Below are 20,199 nucleotides of genomic sequence, written 5' to 3'. Positions count from 1 at the left end.
GTCTGTCCACAGCCCTCCAGTCTCTCCACCTCCTTCCGGCCTCCGTGCAACACCAGAGAGATCTCTCCAAAATGCAAATCCACCTACTCAACAACCATAACACTATGTCCTGCCTGGCAGGGAGACCAGGTCCAGTCCTTACAACTCCTCCCACCATGGGACTCTGTTCTGTCCCTTACAATGACACAGACCTGTCTGAAGAGCAAGCCTGACAGGCACCTCCCATGCTCAAGACTCCTCGATGGCTCCCTACTGCTCTCCAGATCAAGGCCCTACTCTGTAGCTCCTGCCACGACCCCCAGCAGCTGCTCTCCCAGGTTGACCACATGCAGTTCCTCACTCAGAGCACTACTCTCGTCCCCCTTCATTCCTCTGCCATGTGGGTGCTGCTCCTGCCTAGGACCCTGTTATCTGCCCTATCTGCCACTGAGTCCCTCCTCCTCCTTCTTCAAGTTCCTCCATCCCTGTGTCTTCCCCAGGGAGAGTCAGGACCTCCTGGCCCCTGCAGCCTTGTTTGTCTCCATCACAGCACTGACCAAGTGATGCAGTCACTATTTTTTGTAGACGCTTCTCCCATGTGACAGGCATTCCCACAGGACAAGGACAAATTCAGGCTTGGCACAGAGCAGGTGCCAAATAAACGCCTATGGAAGAGACTGATGACAGGAGCCACCTTGGAGCTGAGACCTGAAGATGAGGAAGGGCTGAGGTGCAGAGAGGACATGAAGGCAGCAGAAAGGGGAAGTGGAAATGGTGATGGCACCAGTGATAGGAACGGCTGTGGCAGAGGGAGCATGAGGTAAAGTACTAGGTACCTGTGAGGATGGAGACAGAGGGAAAGGGGCCGAGAAACCATGGAAGACTGCTGGAGAGGGGCGTGGCCTACAGTGGTCAGTTAGAAAAGGAGCCAAGCCTGCAGAGATACCACCAGGAACAGCAGGCCTAGAGCAGAGGGACCCACCAGCCCTGGCAGGAAGGAGCAGATTTGGGTGACCTCTCAACTAACCCACTAAACCCATGGCAGGCACTGGAAGTTGGCCTGGCCCGGGGTTCAAATCCAATTCCACAGCTAACTTGTGTGACCTTAGAGCAAGCTACTCACACTCAACTTCTGTGGGCCTCAGTTTCCTCATCTGTAAAAATGAGATTATAGTACCTGCCTCCAGGGGTCAACCTGAGGATGAAATTAAATGAGATTCAATGTTTAAAGCTCCTAGCACATACCTGCCATATGGTTTACGTTTGTTGAGCACTTACTATTAGCATCATAAAGTTGAGATTAGACTTCCTACAGAACTATAGTGGGGAAAGACCCAAACATAATTCACACTGGACTTTATATAGACTTTTCTCACCCATGAGTTCACCAGAGCTTCACGGGGAAGGGGCAAGACTGTTAGCCTGTTTCAAAGGTTCTGTGAGAATTCAAAAAGCCATCGAGAGCGGAGCAGGGACTCAAGCCCAGGGTGGGAGACCATAAAGCCTGTTCTTCCCACTCCCCCTGCTGCCTCTCCCAGGGGGGTGGGGACTAGGAGGCAGGCCCAAGGGGCAGGGAAAAGCAGCCTTTGGCCGAAGCTGGGGGCCCACAGCCAGGCCCCATGAAAGGCCTGGTTGTCTGAGCCAGACCACGCAGATTTGTTGGGGAGCTGCCTAAACGAATGCCCTGTCCCCACAAAGGTGGCTCCAGCCTCTTAGAGAGACCAGCATGGCCTCCCTCTGGTTTCCCCACCAGCAAAGCAGGCATATTTGTCAACATCCTAAACTCCCCTTCAGGTCTATTCACGACCTTCCTCCCACAAAAGGCTCTAAGGCAGCCTGCACACACACACAGGACACACATGCGCCAGGAGCCGAAATGCAAACAGAGCTAAGAAACCAAATAAGGGAGGAGTGATTGAGTTAGGAATCCAGTGGCACAGAGGTGCTGCCACAAAGAACTGCACTGGGTCTTGAGAGTCCCAGCAGACGAGGGATAAAAGGGTAGCAGTGGGTCCCAAACTCAGCTAAAAAGAGGGAGCACTCGCCCATGCGGCCAGCCTGAGGGCTGAGGAAAGGACACCAGTGGACTGTTCCATAAGCTTCTGACTGTCATATAAAATCAGATCATATCTTCATTCTATAGTCCCAGTGCCCTATACAAACATCCTCATTTTACTTCTAGCTACAGGGTGTGTTGGCACTTTACATTTTTCAAGATATTGGGGTAGAAAAGGTAAAGAACGAAACCAGTATTTCTTTTCTATATGTCATTCATTTGGTTAACATTTATTGAACACCAAGTATGTCTCAAGTTCTATGCTAGGAGCTTTCAGATACATTACCTCAGTAATTCTCATATCTACCCTGTATTATTCTACCCATTTTACTGATGAGCAAACCAAGGCTGGGAGCAGGTATATTGCTTCTGAGCACCTGGGAAGTGATAGAGTTTAAGACACTCCCAGATCCACAAGCCAAAGTCCACGTTTACGTCTCTATAGTACCTCCATAGGCCTTGGAGATGGGAAAAACGGAAGAAATTCTTTCTGAGATTCAGAGAAGGGAAGCAAACTACCCCAAGTCACACAGACAGCCAGTGGCCGAGGAGAAAACAGAGGCCAGGGCCCTGAGTCTCCGTCCAGAGCCCACAGCCTGGTGCAGGCTGATCAGGCAGTGGGTTTCCCTCTTCTGACAGCCAGCTCTTTGGCCTTCTTAGTATGGAGACAGTGGGTGGGAGGGCCTTCGGCCTTCTAGTCCTGGAAGGCACACCAAATCTGGTGAGGAAGGCAGCTTGGAAACTCTGAGCTAAGGACAAGCCTTCTCCAGTCCAGCCCCACCTCTCCTTTGGAAGGAGAGCTACACGGGGGCATGTTCAGTGGAGTGCCCTCCTGTAAGGCTCAGTAATAATGAAACGTTTATCAGCTCATCATCCCCAGGAGACCTTGGACAAGTTATATTACCTCTCTATACCTCAGTTTCCTCATCTGCCAAATGGGGATAATAAAAGAACCTGGGTTGTAGTGAGGATTATACAAGAAAATGAACCCACTAGGATGGGTATAATCAAAATCATGGAAAATAAGTGCTGGTGAGGATGTGGAGAAAAAGGAACCCTCATATTGACTCATTATGTTATATACCTGAAACTAATATAATGTTGTATGTCAATTATACCTCAATGTAAAAAAATAAAATTTAATTTTTTAAAAAAGGAGCCCTCATACATTGCTGGTGGGAATGTAAAATGCTTGAAAAATAGTTGAATGATTCCTCAAATAATTGAGTATAGAAATACCATATGACTCAGCAATTCCATGTTCCCAAAAGAACTGGAAACAGGTACTCAAATAGTACATGGACACACATGTTCACAGCAGTACTATTAACAATAGCCAAAAGGTAGAAACAGTGCAAATGTCCACCAACTGGTAAATGAATAAACAGATTGCCATATATATATATAAAACCTAGCCAGACCATCAGCTCTAATGCGTCTTTTGGAGCAAAAATTAATATAAGACCAGGTCTTATTTTAATTTAATGTAAGACCGGGTATAATGTAATACAATATAATGTAATACTGGGTATAATATAATATAATAATACTGGGTCTAATATAATATAAGACTGGGTCTTATGTTAATTTTTGCTCCAAAAGTCACCTTAGAGCTGATGGTCTGGCTAGGTCTTATTTTGGGGAAAACACGGTAATGGAATACTACATATAAAAAGGTATAAAATATTGATATATGCTAAAATGTGGACGAACTTCAAAAACACTATGCTAAGTAAAATAAGCCAGACACAAATGGACACATATTGCATGGTTCCACTTATATGAAATAGCCAGAAGAGATAAATCCATAGAGACAGAAAGCAGATTGGTGGTTGCCAAGGGCTAGGAAAAGGAGGTATGGGGAGACACTGCTTTATAGGTAAGGAGTTTTATTTTGGAGTGATAGAAATATTTTGGAACTAGGCAGAGGGGGTGGTTGTACAACATGGTGAATGTACTACATGCTACTGAATTTTACACTTTAAAATGGGTAACTGTATATTATATTTCACTTTGATAAATTGTTTTAATTCTTCAGAAAAACCTTTTAGATAAATATCAGGTAAGTCTGCTAAATTAAATTAAATTAAATGTAAAATGCCAACTACGTTAACAAAAAAAGATGTTGGAAGCAGACTGTTTAGCATGGTACCTGGAACGTGGTAAACATGGTAGGTAGCTTTTATTATATTAGCTCTCTGGGCCTCAGTTTCCTCATCTTGGAGCATTTAACTCTAGCCTCCAGGACTCTTTCCTACCGTCCAGGGCTTAGCACCCAGGAGGAATTCCTCAACAAGGCCTCAAGGCCCCACACAGAACCTCCAGGCTTGCTCACACCACGCGCCCCCAGACTCTCAGGCTTCTTCAGTTCCTCGTACTCATCATGCCACCGCCCACCACAGGGCCTTTGCCTGTGCCATTCCCTCTGCCTACTCATACTTCAGTTCTATTATGTCTTCCTCTATCCTCATACTCCGGGCACTGTGTGCCTTCCCCTGTAATGAATGACAATGTTCATTTTATTGAGGGAGTATTTGGTTGACACCAGACCAGAAGATCCACCAGACTGGAGCCCTCTATCTCGCATGAGGTCCAGCACAGAGCCTTCGTGGACCAAACGAATGAGTTTGTTCAGTGAGTCCCAGATTCCCACTAGTGTCAGCCCACGTAGGCAGGGAGAACGCAGGCCATGAGGTCAAGAGAGGTTCCCCAGGAGAGGCTGGGCTCCCACCCCTGCCCCTTCACCCCGTTGTAGAACAGAGAGCCTGAACATCACCTGGTCCCCTCCACACCCCCAGGGTAAAAAATAACCTTGTTTGAAATCTGACACCTACCCTCAGCCGGGTCCTCAGAACTCCCCTGCCCCAGGGAGGAGCCTGCCAAGAGCCAGAGCAGGGAGAGGGCATTTCCTGAATGCTTTTCCATTCCGAACCCATCTAACCCATGAGCACATATTTGTGGTGTTGTCATTGGCGAGGTACACAGGGGACCAGAGCCCAGAGACGTCCCAAGTCCTGTCCACGGTCCCCCTGCTCTGCACCACAGAGCTGGGCTTCAGCACAGGCCTACACAGCAGCCCTTTCCTTCACCATGACAGTAAGGAGGACAACTGCCTGCTTGTATGGCTGGGAAAACTGAGGCATGGGGGTGCTACCGGTCCAAGGTCTTAAGTAAAAGGCCTAGAGTCAGGCAGACCTTGGATAAGTTATTGAGAAACTGTGACAAACACCCCCACTCCATCTCATCCAAGAGTAGTGTGAGAACCCAAAGAGCTCCCCAAACTAAAGGCACCCAGCTAACTGTGAAGTGCTATGTGTATGTGAGGGAGCATCCTTTCCAGGAGGCTGGAGAGGATGGATCGGTTGGGCTGGACTAGGGCTTGTCTTTCCTAAATCACCACAGACTCCAGCAGCCTTCGTTTTTCACCGTTGGGGAAATGGAAATGTGGAGAAGGGAGGCAGCGTGGGACCGTGGCTTCTGCAGCCGCATGACAACCCCAGATCTACCCTCAGAAACACAGGGGTGGCAGCCAACTCATTTCCCCTTTCATCCAGTTAGTCATGTGTTCAACAACTGAGTACCCCCACAGGCCCATTTCCTCGTCTGTAAAACGACATGAATAAGAACTTTGCAGAGTTGTCCTGAGGTGCAAAGGAGGGGACATATGGAAAGTGCTTTGTAAATCGCAAAGGTTCTGCCCTCCTTTTATTCTGGCACTTCCTGAGAGTCTGAGCAGGGGCTGCCTGAGTGGATAAGCCTGAGTGGACAGGCTTGAGTGGGTCCTCATCCTCACAGAGCCAAGGTCTAGGTGGGAAGACCGCAATAGAACAAGGGGTGACTTAGGAGGTGCTGTTAGACCCAGGGCAGCAGGGTATGTGTGCAGAGCCTGTGGCATAAGGGACTGGCACTGTGGCGCTGTGGGTTCAACTTAGTCTCAACCAACACCTCACCTTTTCTCTGTATTATTTAGGTGCTGTCCCAGCAGTATGCCCCACAAGTAAAGACCGATGGGACGTTAGAAAGTTTTTTCATCTCTCTGGCCCCAGCTTCCTCCTTTATAAAATTGAAAGGATAGGTGTGCAGATGAGATTGAGAACAATCTCTCTCCCTTGCTTAAATATTTAATATGTGCCAGGCACTGTGCTGTAAGCATTTTCTATGCCTTGCCTCATTCAGTCTTAACATGGCCCTAATCGTTGAATGTTATTATTATTCCCATTTTATAGATGGGAAAACGGAGGCTCAGAAAGTGGAAGTAACTTGCACATAGACACACACACAATGACACAGCCAGTAAAGGGCAGAGTTGGAACTTGAACCAAGTCTGTTTAACTCAAAGGCTGAGGCTGCTTGGCCACTTTGCTGTAAATGCCTGTCTCATCTGACAGGGAAAGTAGTTATTGCTACATCCCAGGTAATAATGCCAGGCACGGCCCTTCCTCACCATACATGCCAGGCTGGGACCTATACAGGGATGCTCTGTCCATCTTCACATCCTCTGCAGGAAACGGTGACGTTATCAATACCTCCTCCCAGCACAGTCCAGGGCAAAGGCACTTGTCCTACTGGGTACTCAAGGCCCAGAAGCCTATGAGGTGGCCACCTCCAGAGAGGAAACTGCAAGCTCTTTGTGAGCTGAACACAGGACTTTGTAAATCCTCAACTCTCCGGAGGGTGAGGAAACCTCCTAGTCAGATAGATATGCCCCTCTCAGGTATAGGAATCTCACCTACCAGGCTCCCTCCAGTGGCTTCCAACATGAGCTTGCTCGTTCCCAGAGACAGGAGGCTCACTCCCTTATGACATAGACCCTTCCACTGAGGAGCAGGTCTGCCTGTCAGAGTTCTTCCATTCCCTCCACACAGCTGCCAGCTGCCTCCCTGTGGCTTCCTCCCTTGGGGCTATTTGCCACATCCCATCCCCTACCTCCAGCAGAACCCACAAAGAAGCAGGAGATCTGAACACAGGCAATCCGACCATAAGTCCCACTGGCCCCAATCACTGGCCCCAATCCCTCTGATAGCGCCTGTGGCCCTTCAGAAGAGTTGCTCTGATAGCACCCAGCCTGGAACCTACATTCACAAGCAAGACCCGCATGCTGGAACTCCTGGCAGTGGGGTGGGCCCTTCAGAAACTGTGAAAAACAGGCCCAGCCTTTCTCTTCACCAGAGTCCTTCATTCCCTCCCTGCCAGACTGCTAAGGCTGCTGCTTGCCACTGCCTCTGGGTCACCATGGCAACGGGTGGCCAGGTGATGTGTCAGGCCCGGCCATCCAACAACCATGTTTAACCTTGGAGCTGGGCACACAAGCTACAAGGATCACAAGTCCCCTCCAGGAAGGCAAGGGAGAGGGAGAGAGAACGAGAAGAGTGAAAGGGAGAGAAGAAGAGACAAGTTACAGAGACAAAGCAAGAAGGGAAAGAGAGGGACTGAAAAGAGAGAGAGAATAGAAAAACCATGAGGTCAAAGAATAGAGGCTGGTAGGGAACAGAGCAAGTAGAAGAGAGGAAAAGCACCTCTTTCTCTCTTCTCTTTTCTCTCTCTCTCTCACTCCCTCACTCCTCCTCCCCCCCAGAGAGAAGTAACGGAAGCAGGAAAGGGGCCCCTCTCACCCTCCCAGGCTGCATACATTCCTCAGGCCTGAGCTGCTCCTCTCAGCCCTGCAGGATTCTGGCCACAGCTGGAACTTCCTGCCCCAGGAAGCTGGCAGCACGTAGGGTGGCCCCTTGGAGGCCCAGCCACTCCTCCAGCCCTTGCAGGCCCCTTCTGCCGAGGGATGGTGTCCTCCCACAACCCCCACCCTACCCATGCTCCTCTTCAGGCAGCACCTCAGGGGTGACATCCCCTGCACTCAAGGCACCAGACAGCCCCCGTTCTCCTGCTGCCCAGATCTGCAATCCTCCTGTCTTCGTACCCAGCTTTCCATCGAACAACACACCAACTTTTCCCCCCAATGTGTTCAAGAAACCATTCCTCAGCAGAGCTGGATCTGACATCCATGAATACATTCCCTTCCTCGTGTGAGGGGTGGACCAGGGCTCAGAATGAGGCCTAGCAAGGAGACACCCACCCTCCAGGGGCTGCTTCTAAGGTCCAGAGTCCTCAGGTCTAAGGGTGAGACCCAGGGCTGGCCAGGTCCATCTCTGGCAGGGGCTGCTGAACTGAGCTGAGCAGGTGTGTCACCGGCTCTCCACTGGGCACTCCAGCCTCAGCCTCAAGCTCTTTGGCTGCAAGGTACCTGTCCTAGTTCCACCTCCACCATCATGTGCCCTGCACTGTCTCAGATGAATCTCAGCCCACAAAAAAGTTTTGTTGAAGAAATCATGAGCAGGGTACAGAGAGAGAACATAAAAAACAGGAAGGCCCACAGGGCTGGCAGGAAGGCAGCAGCAAGGCCCAGCAGACAAAGCTGTGTGGGAATCCAAGCCCCTCCCATCTCGCTGGATAACCTTAGGCCGTTTACGTAAACCATCCTCAGCCTCACTTTCCGCATCTATAAAATGGGAATAATAATATCATAGAGAGGATTCAATGAGGTTCTATGTGCAAGGTGCTTAGAACAGGATCAGACCCTTTGAAAGTGCTTGAAAAAATGTCAGCTCTTCGTGTTGTTAAAAAGCGAGGCATTGTTGAATGACACAGGAAAGCATCCGAACCAGGAGGAGCCTGTACAGGTCCTCAGGGTTAAGAGACATCCACCATGACCCCAGGCAGCCTTTGCAGAGCCCTCACCAAGCTTAAGGATGAAGACCCACCTTCAGGTGGACAGGAGAGCTGCAGGGAAGCTCCCAGCAATGGTGGGGCTGAAATGGGCCTTTCCTCCCCATTCTATGCAATCACTGCCAGGTGACCGTGCAATCTGTCTAGCACCAGGGCTTCATTTCAGCCACGAATCAAGACGTTGAACAGGATCGAGTCTGTGGCACTCCACAGAGGCCTCCCACAGATGTTTAACCGCACAGAGTTTTTAACCAGACTCAGGGACTGCTGGGCCCCAGGGAGGCTTAAGATGCCTCATGAAGGAAATGGCTTCTCGGAATAGAAGGTGGCGATCACTAGAAACCAGCTCAGGTTCACTGGGGTCAAGGCATTCCAGGCACAAGGGAAGAGATCACTGGGGCAACAAAAGACATATCTTGCATGGTTTTCATTTGCACAGACCCAGAACATGGTAAATGCGCAGTAAACATATGTGAAATTGAACCTGGGAGGTATCTCCAGTGGCCTGCCACATTTGCCTGCTCTGTTCAACATTTTGATCAAATGGCTTGAACGAAGACACAGGCAGTCCTAGATGGCCCCCTGAAATACTGCAACAAACATAAAACCAAGCAGATGAAAAGAAACAAGATTCATGGTGTGGGGCTGCATTTACCTTTTTCCGTTGCAGTCACTTTGCTGTAAGTTGTATGCATGCTGGGGTGGCTCTAGCTTAATGGTTCTTTATGAAAAAAACAACCACATGATTTCATCTGTTAACAACGCAACAGTGACAACTTCTGCTGTAACCAAACGGGCACCCGGTGGTGACTGAAGGCTTCTGCTCTGGTGCGGGGTGGGGGGCGTGTTTAGGGCAGGGAAGATTTCGTGGCAGGGAGGAGACAGCCTCCCTCTGGGGTATGGTAGGCAGCATGAGGCCCAGCCCTGTGAAGGGGAACAGAGGGAACAGGGAGTGGCACAGGACAGCCAGGCCCTAAGAGAGACAGGGAGGGGCTGGCCTATACACGTGGCCTGAGTGACAGGCCTCTGGCTGCAAATCTAAGGACCAGCTGGGTCAGAGGACAGGAAGGGTCCTAGGTACAAAACCAAGGTACAAAACCAAGACCAGACAGGGGTGGACAAGGTTAGAAAGAGGACAATTCTGGCTGGGGATCAACACTGATCCCTTTTAAAACTCCTGTTCATTCCTTCTAGGTGCTGGGATGACAGCATTGAACAAAGACACAAACTCTTCTCTCATGGACAGTCAACAAAAAAAGGAACAAGGTCATTTTAGAGTGAAAAATGCTCTAAGGAACAAATACAGCAGATGTGATCAAGAGAGGAGGTGATGGATGGGGAGGAGGTAGTTTGGGTTGGGTTATCAGGGAGGCTTCACGGCCAAGATCTGAATGAATGACAAGAAGGGGTGATTTGTCAAGGCTCTGGGGGCACCAGCTTCTAGGCAGGGAAACGGGTGCAAAGATCTCAAGGACAACCTTGGCTGCCAGAGGAACAGCAGGGCAGCCAGAGTAGCAGGAGCATTGTCAGGGAGGGGGTGTGGTAGAAAGTGCAGTCAAAGAAACAGACAGGGCCCTTGTCACCCAAGGCCTTGTAGGTCCCAACAGAGTTTGGATTTTACTCCAAGCATGATGGGAAGAACTGGACGCTGCAAGTGGGGAGTGAGGAGACCTGACCTGCATTTTAAGATCACTCTGCTGTTGTGTGGGGGTGGATTTTACGGTGAGAGAAGAAGCAGAGAGACTCCTCAGTGGGCCACTGCAGTCTAAGGAGAGATGATGGAGATTGGGCTGGGTTAGTAGCACTGGAGACCAGAGAGGTGATGGCCCAAGGGAGTATTTGGGACACGGGCCAGCATGATTTGCCGATGGATTCCACTTGTGAAAGGTGAGAGAAAGGGAGGCTGCAGGAAGGACCCAGGCTTTAGACAAATGGCTGGTGGATGATGGTGCTAGTTACTGAGTTGGGGGAGACCAGGGGAGAAATAAGTACGGGATGGAATCAACAATTTTTGAGATCCTATTAAACACTTAAAGAGAGCTACCCAAGAAGGTAACTGAAAGTTCCAGTTTAGAGCACACTGAAGAGGCTGCACCTGGATACATGAGAGTATATGGGCATTTAAGACCCACAGCACCCTGTGATCAAACACGGCTGCCAATTCTTTGCTACTCTATGACAGGTCAAGTCTAATCCCCTCCCCTTGAATCTGGGTCACTCATAGTGGCATTTCCACTGGCACTTCTGAGACTAGATCATGAGAAGCCTCTTAGCTTCCACCTATGCCTCTTGGAACCCTTGCTCTGATGGAGCCAGCTGCAAGATAGGAAATCTGACCACCCTGAGACCATCATTTGGAAAAGGCTCCATGTGGGTGCTGGGAAAACAGAACCAGCTAGCCATGCCAACCAGCCAGATACCGGTGACGCCATCTTGGACTCCCTAGTCCAGCCTGTCCACCAGCTGAATATCACCAAGTAATCGCCATCAATGCCACATGGAGCAGAAGAGTCACCCCGCCAAGCCCTGCCTAAACTGCTGACCCAAAAATCTCAAGATATGATAAAATTGTTCCTGGTTTAAGCCACTAAGTCTGGGGGTAGTTTGTCACACAGCCATAGTAACTAGGACAGAGATCATCTAAGGAGAGAGCAAAGACAGTCTGTTTGGAGCTCAGGTGGGAGGAGGAGCCTGCAAAGGACTGAGAAGGAGCATTGGATGAGAGGGGAGGAGCACCAGGCGAGGGGGGATCTCCAGAAGGAGGGGCACCTGCTGAGAGGTCCAGGCAGATGGGGAGAGAAGCTGCAAGGGAGCAGAGGAAGGGCAGAGAAAGAGAGGAGTCCAGTGAGAGCGGATTAGGGAAAGCAGGAGATAGAAAGAAGTGAAAGCAGGGACTGCAGAAAACTCTTTTAGAGACTTGTGGGAAAGGGGAGCAAAGAAACAAGAGATGAGTTGGAAGGGGACATGGGGACAGGGGGAGAGGCTGGGAGGTATTAGAGTTCATTTGTCTGCGAATGGGACAGAGCCAGTAGAAGAGGGTTCCCCGAGCCAGAGAGCTGCTAGAGCCCAGGGACTGCCCAAAAACTGCCTCACAGACGCTCAAAGATCCCTTTTTAGAAACCGATGGCTGCCGTTTATTGTGCACTTACTGTGTGCCGGACCTCGTCTTTAGGGATCCTTTAATTCTCACCACTCTAAAGCAGGAGTTCTCATTCTACGGTTGAGGAAAAGGAAACTCAGGAAACATGGAAAGATCCATCCAAGGACACATGGCCAGTAAAACGCAGATGGTAGATTGGACTTGGGTTCTCTGACTCCAGAGCTAGTGGGGGTGCTGCTGGGGGGATACCAGCCCTGGAGGGAGATCCAGTCACCAGCCCACAGGACTTCTAAGCCAGAGTTTGAGACTTTGGAGACCCTCTGTGGGTTGCCTTCAGCTCTCCTTCCTTCCAGGTGATCTGGAAAAGAGCTGGAGGGGGAGTGGGCTATGGGGATCTCAGCACCCCCACCACCATCACCCCACTACGGCCTATCCACAGGGCTGAGCAGGCCCAGAAGTCCCTCCCAGCCTCCCGACTGCCTAGCTGAGAACCAGTTTATACAGTAAGACACACTTCTCTTAGTCTGGCTGCCCAGTTCTCCTTTTATCTTCAAACGCAAGGTGGGGCAGTGGAGATCAGGTAAACCCAGAGTCCCAGAGGCCCTCAGGGCAGGGGTGGAGGGGTGCAGGGAAGCAGTGCTGTGTTTGCCCCCGTCCTGCTCTCTTCAGGGGAGGGTCCCTCCCCTTGCCCAAAATAATTTAATCCTCAGGCCCCTTCCTCTCTCCAGGCACCCCTTTTCCATGTACCCCACTACTCTCAAGGTGTGTAGGCATGCCATTCAATCTTTTAAAACTCATCTTTTCTGTGTAAATGCCAGCAGAGAGCTAACCTGCTTAGCACAAAGCAGGCTCACGTGACAAGGATCATTATTACCCCTGCGTCCCATGTTACAGATGAGGAAACTGAGGCTGGGAAAGGAGTCACTGCCACCCACTAGCCAAGAGCCAGCCGGAGTCTTTTGACTCCAGACTATCCATCTGTCCCTTCCACAGCTCACAGAGGCAATATCCCCAGAGAAGGAGGAGTGGGGTCTCTCTGTACCCTCCCTAAGGAATCAAAAGCAAGTAGAGACCCACCTGGTCCGGCTCAGCCCTGGCGTGTGCTGGAAACCTCAGGCTGCTTTAGAAAGGCCTATGGGCCACTCCCCTTCTGACCTCTGACCAGTTTCCAGGCCTGAAGCAGGGCCACACCTGGGTGTCCACACCCCAGGGAGGATTGTAGCCTGTTCCAGAGGTCACAAATAGGTCAATGCCAAGGAATGGAGAGATCTGGGGTTTGGTACTGCCACCCACAGTGAGCATGGCATCCTGAGTGATGGGCCCCAGGGGAGGTGCTGCCGGCCGCCTGCTGACTCTCTGGGCTTCTAAACAACCAGACAAGGTAAAGCACGTACATGTGCTTCCTAGACTGTAAAGTGGGTGCACACATGAGGAAGTAAGAAACTCCATGAGGACAGGGGCCAGGTCCCACGTCTCTGTAGAGACCCAGTGCCTCACTACACTTTTTTTTTCCATCTTTATTGAGATAATGATTGACAAAAAATTGTATGTATTTAGGTTGCACAATGTCATGTTTTGATATAGCTATACATTGTGAAATGATTACCACAATCAAGAGATGCTTAATATTTAATGTCTGATTTGCTGAGGTCAAATTATTGTTATTGAAGAAGCCCCACACAGGATGTACATATTACTTGGACAAGGGGGCCAGGGAGAGACTCCTCAAGGGTCACTGCCTAATTCTCTCCCCATTCCTTGTGGATGCGCTCTTTCCTACATCTCCTACATGGGTTCCTCCACCTGGACTATGCTTCCTAACCTGGAAAAGCTTGCAGGGCTAACCCATCACCTCCTCCAGGGAGCCTGCCCTACGCCCTAGACCTCTGGGCTTCCCTCACTGTGGCCACACTGTGCTGTCATCATCAGTTTGTTCATCTGTCTCCCCATCAGCTTGGGGACACCTGAAGACAGCCCAGTCTGACTCATCCCTGTGTCCCCAAAGCACCAGACTCTGGTCCTCTCCATCACTGCCCTAATGCCACCTCCTACTCGAAAGGAAGCTGCTCCTAGAGAATGGCAGAAGCACGCAGGCCCACAGCCAGGGAACTGGCCGAGGACCTAGCCGCCAGCACCATCTGTCCCTGGAACCGCAGGACAGAGCAGGCATAAGGCAACAGTGTCAGTTCCTCGGCTCAGCCAGGTCGGCCCAGGACAAGGAGAAGAGCCACAGCACCAGCGCCCGCCCCGCTGCAGCCTGGGTGAGACAAGACGGGGAATTATCTAACTAGCTCAAAGCAGCTCAATGCCAGACCCTGAGTTTTCGTATCTGTAAAGCCAGATGAATAATACCAGCAGCCTGGCAGAGCTGTTGGGAAGTTTAAACATGCCTGACACTTAGCAGGTACTCCTAACTGTTACCTTCTCATCCGACCAACTGACCCCGTCATTAACCCATTGAGGAAACTGAAGTCCAGATGAGATGAAAAGAACCAAGATTCACCATGGCAAATCATGTGCCAAGTTCTACGTTCCTCCAAAATCTTTCATCTCACCAATACTATAGCAAGATCTGCAGGAACAGACCTGGTTCACAGATGAGAAAACTGAGGCCTCAGGGGTGAAGTGAATTAGTGTCTCCAAGACAGGTCTCTGGACACTGACACTGTGAGGCAGGGCAGTGAGCTGCCATCCAGAGGTGCCAGGGAAGCCAGCTTGGCCCCCCCTGGACAAGGGATAGGTGAAGGGCGGTGGGGCAGCCTCCCTGGACCCTCGAGTATGAGAGGTACGGGAGACAGGTAGCCTTGGATCTGCACTGTCAGTGTATGAAGTGAGCAAAGGACGCTGGGAGGAGATGGGTCTAAGTATGACAGACAGTAAAACCACGTTCCGGGTGCACAGAGGCTAGAGATGCCTTCCAGGTCAAGACAGTGGCTGGAAAAGGGTCCCAGCCTCGTAGGTAGAGATTCTGAGTCCCTTGGCAGCTGTACAAACCCAGGCAAATCATTTTATTACTCCATGTCTTATCTGTACTGGGGTGGGGGGAGAGTGATCCTATGCCCACCTCCCTATTATGAGGGCTCAGGGTAGATGGAAAGGCAGATGGGACCTTCAGGAGACTGGCCATTCAGAGGAGAGGAACCATGATGATGTGCTTTCCTGGCTTCCTGAGCTCAGTGTGCAGGGACCGTGTACCTTGGCACCAAGCCTGGAGGACCAGAGAGTCCTCAGAGAGTACACAGTCTGGTGGGCAAGACAATACAACCCATTCCAAACCCCAAACCCCACCTACAGGGCCCACACCCCCAGCTTGTTGCACATGGCAGCCATGTCTCAGCCTCTTTCAGCTGCTCTGCCCTCACTCACTCCACTCCAAGCCACACTGGCCTCCATTCAGCAGCTCAGATGCACCAAACTCCCCCTACCTTGGAGCCTGCAAATGATTGCTGTTCCCTCTGCCTGTAATGCTTTTCCCCCAGCTCCTCCCATGGCTGCCTCCTTCCCAGCGGCTAGGTTTCTGCTCAATTGTCACCTGCTCAGAGAGCTCTCCCCTGACCTCTCTCATTATTCTCTAACAGTTCTCAGTTCTCTGAGTTTAATCTCAGCAGAGCCAGCAAGTGGCTGTGTGACCTTGGGCAAGTTACTTAACCTCTCTGTCTCAGTTTCATCTTTAATATGGGCACAATACCAGTATCTACTTCACAGAGTTGTTATAAGGAATAACTGACTGAGTTCATGCATGCTTAGCACTAGCTAGTACTTTAATCATATTCACTCCTATTATTACTATTCAAAGCACTTAGCACAGCTTTTCCTTGTGTATTTCTTTGACTACCTTTTCACTGTGTCTCCCTCATTAGCTGTTAGCTCCATACAACAGCCTGGGTTCATCACGGTATGCTCAACACCTGACACGTGATAATCCCTATGGACAAAACAACTGAAGTCAGGACAACCTCCTGAGGAAACGACATTAATTCTGGGAGCAGACAGGATGGGGAACTGGAAGGGGAAATAATGGCTGAGCCATGTTTTAAAGGATAAAGAAGAGTCCTCCAAGACAGACTGAGAACACTAAGGGAGTCTGTCCACAGCTGAGACTAGGGTTCGAATGTGGCTCCCAAATAGGCTGAAGCTGAGTGTCTGAGTCTTCTTCCTCCAGGAAGCCTTCTGAGACCACTTCAGGCCCCTTTTAAGCTCCCACTGTCACTCATTCATTCAGTAGTTTTTGCACTCCTACTACATGAAGGGCACATCATTTTATGTCTATGGGTCTCCCCTCCACAGCCACACAGTGGGGTCTTCAAGGCAGGTGGCCCCTGCCTTTCACTATCAGGACCAACTTCAAGGTGATGCACAAATCCTTCACAAACATCCAGACCCCAAAGATGTCAAGGCTGGTGGGGACCTCGGAGAAACCCAGACAGGGGAAGCATCTAGCCCAATGTTACATGTGAGCAATGGGGTGAAGATAAAACTCTAATCCAGGGCGACCAAACATTGTGCCCTAAAACTCCGTACACTGTGAAGTAGATCCCTTACGAGACTGGGCGGCTGGGGTGGGGAGGAGCACCTGCAGCGGTCCTCAGGTTCAAGGTGAAGCAGTGCGTCACCACAGAGGGTGGTGAGCAGCGTGTAGGTGTGTGGGTACACGAGGAGTGCACAGACACGCTGTTCCTGGTCTTCCACCGCCCTGTCGGCAGCACTGCCCACACACAGGGTTCTCAGGGTAGCTGGACAAACAGCCCCATGCTCGTTTCCAGAGTAAATGAAGTACCTGGACCCCCTGGGAGCTATCCTGGGCTGGGCTAGAATTCATGCTGAGCAGAGATACCCAGCCAGCCTCCCAGCCTCCCACTCGTATGCCAACAGTTCCCTGCCAGCCTAGGGGTGTGGGACTCGGTGCCGGGTATAGACTGACCCTTGAATGGGGGAAGGAGAAGGGTCTCCACTGAGAGAGACAGGACAGGAGGACCTTTCTAGCACCACTGGACAGACACTCCGTGCTGCCCGAGCCCCCTGCCCCAGCTTGGCAGCAGACACACCGCCTCGTTCACTCACTTTCATGTGCAGAGTGCCTGCTGGGTACCCAGTGGTGGGTAAGAGCCAGAACATTCCGACTCCAAACACCCACTGTCTGTAGAACAACACGATACTGACAAGGGCCCCCAACCCTGTGACACAGGCCTCCCTTCTGTTCCTGGTTTAACCTTAGTCCCCAGGAAAGAGAGCTGGGTGGGGTTTTCTGGTTTGCTTGCTGTTCATTAAAACAGCTTTGGTAACAACCCAGAAAATAGTCCCCAACCCTCCCATTTTCCTGGGGAACTTAGGGAATGCAGGAGGGAACAAGGGGAGTCCAGGGAGACCTGCCAGGCAGGCAACAGGCCAGAGGTGGCAATCCAGGCCAGAGTGTTCTCAGCTGGAATGAGGTAAATGGTGTCACCTTGTGGGCCCAACTTCCACACCCCACACCCACCTCCACTCCCACACTCAGTGGGGAGTGGGGGGAAGTAAGGGGAAGCAGAATGCCAGCTGGGCTCCAAATCAGGACATGCGAACTGGAATTTCTCGGCTTTCATCTTGCTGAGCCTCTGGTTCCCTAAGAGCTCAGGAACTCTAGAGCCAGACTGCCTGAGTTCAAATCCCAGCTCTGCTACTTCATACCAGTGTGATCCTGGGCAAGTCACTCAACCTCTCTGAGCCCCAGTTTCCTCACTTAGGACATGGGGATGATAACTCTACCTACCTCACAGAGAAATGAATGGGTTAATATATGCATGGTCTGGTGCCTAGTGTTATCAATGCTACGTAAGGATTTGCTCTATAAAATGATACTGTTATCTCTGTGACAGTGATATGTCCCTCCCCCACTGCCTTCTCGCCAGTTACTGATGAGGTTCAATGGGGAAAGAGTCATAAAGGGTTAAAGATGACACGGTACAAGAGGACAAACAGCCCTACCCACCTGAAAGATGCTTTCTGTTCTATGCTCAGGGAACAGAAGCAAGACGCCCTGCTGCTCAGATCCCACCCTTGGCCTTGCTGCAAAGTTGCCTGTGACCATTCATTCATTAAGCGTTCCCGGGTACTCTGGTCATACCCAACACTGTGCTGGGCACACGAAGAACAGCCATGGGGAACTCACTGGCTGGTGGAAGAGATGGACATGTGTGTCCACCACACAATCCAGGGTGAGAAGGATCTAACACCAGAGAGAGGTTCGCTGTGCTGAGAGAAATCTGGGAAAGCTTTCCAGAGGAGGCAGCATCTGAGCTGGGAACTGAGGGCTCAGAAGCACCTTTCCAGGGAGACAAGTTAGCTGTGAGCCACAGGAGACTGGCGGTCACTCTAGCAGAAAGCGCATTATGTACAACAGCATGGAGGAGAGAACAAAGGTGGTACACTGAGGCAGGGACAAGCAGTCCAGGATGGCTGGATGCATAGGGGTGGGGAAGGTGGAATGAGGAGGGAGAAGTCGGCAGGGGCAGATTACCCAAATCCTTTTGTATCAAGTAAGGAATGTGAAAGTTATACAGGAGCAGCCATCTGAGAAAGTGAAGAATAATCACATTTACTTTTTAGAAGCATCCCTTCAGTGGATGGTAGATTAGAGGGGATGGGACGTGGGACAGGGGACCCAGGAAGGAGAAGGCACACTGGGTCTGAGGTGAGTGGCGATCATACAGATGGAGGGAGGCGACAGATAGATTTCTTTACTTGCTCCTTTGAAATAGGCTTTTCCCGAAAACATCCTCAGAGGACAACCACTCTATGCCCAGCATAACCTCTGTCAGTTTGTCCTGAATCCTTCTCTGTTCACCAGATCAAAAGCCCACAGATGTGGGTCTGTCTCAGGCTTCAGCATCTAATCTCAGCTTGAAAGTCCCTGTTAAGAGGTTCCAGGGGAAAGTTCTCTGCAAGGTCACCTTGCAGGACACATTTCCAACAGCCCTCATTTGTTCCTGTGCTTATTCTTCCCAAGAGGTTATTGTCCTCAAGAACCCCCGGCTTCACCCCGGAGTCACACTCACTCACAAGCACACCTCAAACCTTATAGTCTATCAGGTCCGTGGCCTTTGAGCCCTGAACTCTGAGAGTTAAACACCACACAACCATAGAGCTCAGATGTCCCGGCAGAAACACACACAGACCTCGGGTTGGGGTGGAGGGAGAAACACACACCCCCGGAATAGAATTCCAGACAAAAAGAACTTGCAGAAGATTACTGCCCTTACTACAGCCCGCCCTCGGGTGGCTAATGGCCCCTGGGGCTTGTTTGGGGATTGCTGCTTATAATAAACCAGCCCAGGGGTCCTGCAATTTCTCCTTCCAAAAGAGAGTTAGAAAATGGCCCGTGGAAAATGAGAGAGGAGATGTAGAACTTCTGACTTAAAATAGAAACTTCAATTCTCTTTTGGGATTCCCAGCCTCCAGTCCCCTCCCCTTCGCCTCCAATCCACCCCCAGCCCACCCTGCATACCCTTCGCAGGTGATTTCCGACATTCTGGATCATTGTGGCTGAGACCCCGCTAGCTGGTCGCCTCGGAGGGAGAGAGACGGACAGAGAGAGACGTGGGTCACCTGAGCAGCGGCCAGGCTCCAGCTCCATATGAAGCTGCCTCGCCTCCTGCTCCTCCTCCTGAGCTCCCGCCCCTCCTGACTCCTGGTCCCAGCCTCCACTCAGACTGCCCTCTGCCCCCTCCTCCTAGAGTCCCGGCACAGCAGGTTCCTGGGCCCGCCTGGTGAAGAGGAAGGAGAGAGGCTGCCAGCTGGGCTACAGCCAAGTCAGGGGGCCCTGTACCCACCCACTGGGCACCTAGCCGGACACTCATTTAGTTTCCAGCCACAGCCAAACTTAGTTACCCCCACTTCCAGCCCCTGACATCCTCCCCACGGGGTCTCTTGGCTCTGGGGTCGTTCCCAGGGGCCAGGAAGACTGGCAGAACGGGCACCAGGCTTCCATCCGTCCACAAGAGGTCAGGCCAGAAGGTGGCACGAGGCCAGGGAGCTGCCAGTAGTGTCCCAGAGAAACACCAGACCCACCTGCTAGTACTCTTCACCCTTGGGAGCGCCACCCTCCAGGCTGCTGGCGTCCAGCAGCTGCTGGCCAAGGACAGGGCGCACCCCTCATTGCCTCAAAATAGGCGGCATGACTTTTCTAAAAGTGGCACCTGCCAAATCCTACCCCATTGGCCCCACAGGGCTCAGCCCCTGGCACTCACCCTAACCCATCTGTAGCCACTACTGACGAAGCGACGAGCAGGACTCCTGCAAGAGACTTAACAAGGAGGCCTTGACACTCACACTGGACTGCTCACAACAGCACAATAAACTAAAGTGCTTG

At 51.1% G+C, this 20,199-nt stretch overlaps 1 protein-coding gene across 1 annotated transcript in view; it reads right to left on the bottom strand.

Moving 5' to 3' along the window:
* ACOT11 (acyl-CoA thioesterase 11) overlaps window positions 1–19,500 on the bottom strand; it is a 46,337-nt gene extending 26,837 nt beyond the window's left edge. Inside the window, exon 1 of the mRNA XM_019742864.3 lies at window positions 19,336–19,500. Within this exon, the coding sequence (XP_019598423.3) occupies window positions 19,336–19,464 (129 nt within the window). The 5' untranslated portion in view covers window positions 19,465–19,500. The remainder of the gene's footprint in view (window positions 1–19,335) is intronic.
* Between the last annotated feature and the right edge of the window lie 699 nt (window positions 19,501–20,199).

This window comes from Rhinolophus sinicus, chromosome 14 (genome assembly GCF_057876585.1).
Source record: "Rhinolophus sinicus isolate RSI-liver-muscle chromosome 14, RSI-T2T, whole genome shotgun sequence".
NCBI classification, from domain to species: Eukaryota; Metazoa; Chordata; class Mammalia; order Chiroptera; family Rhinolophidae; genus Rhinolophus; species Rhinolophus sinicus.
This window is presented reverse-complemented; position numbering and strand designations above follow the sequence as displayed.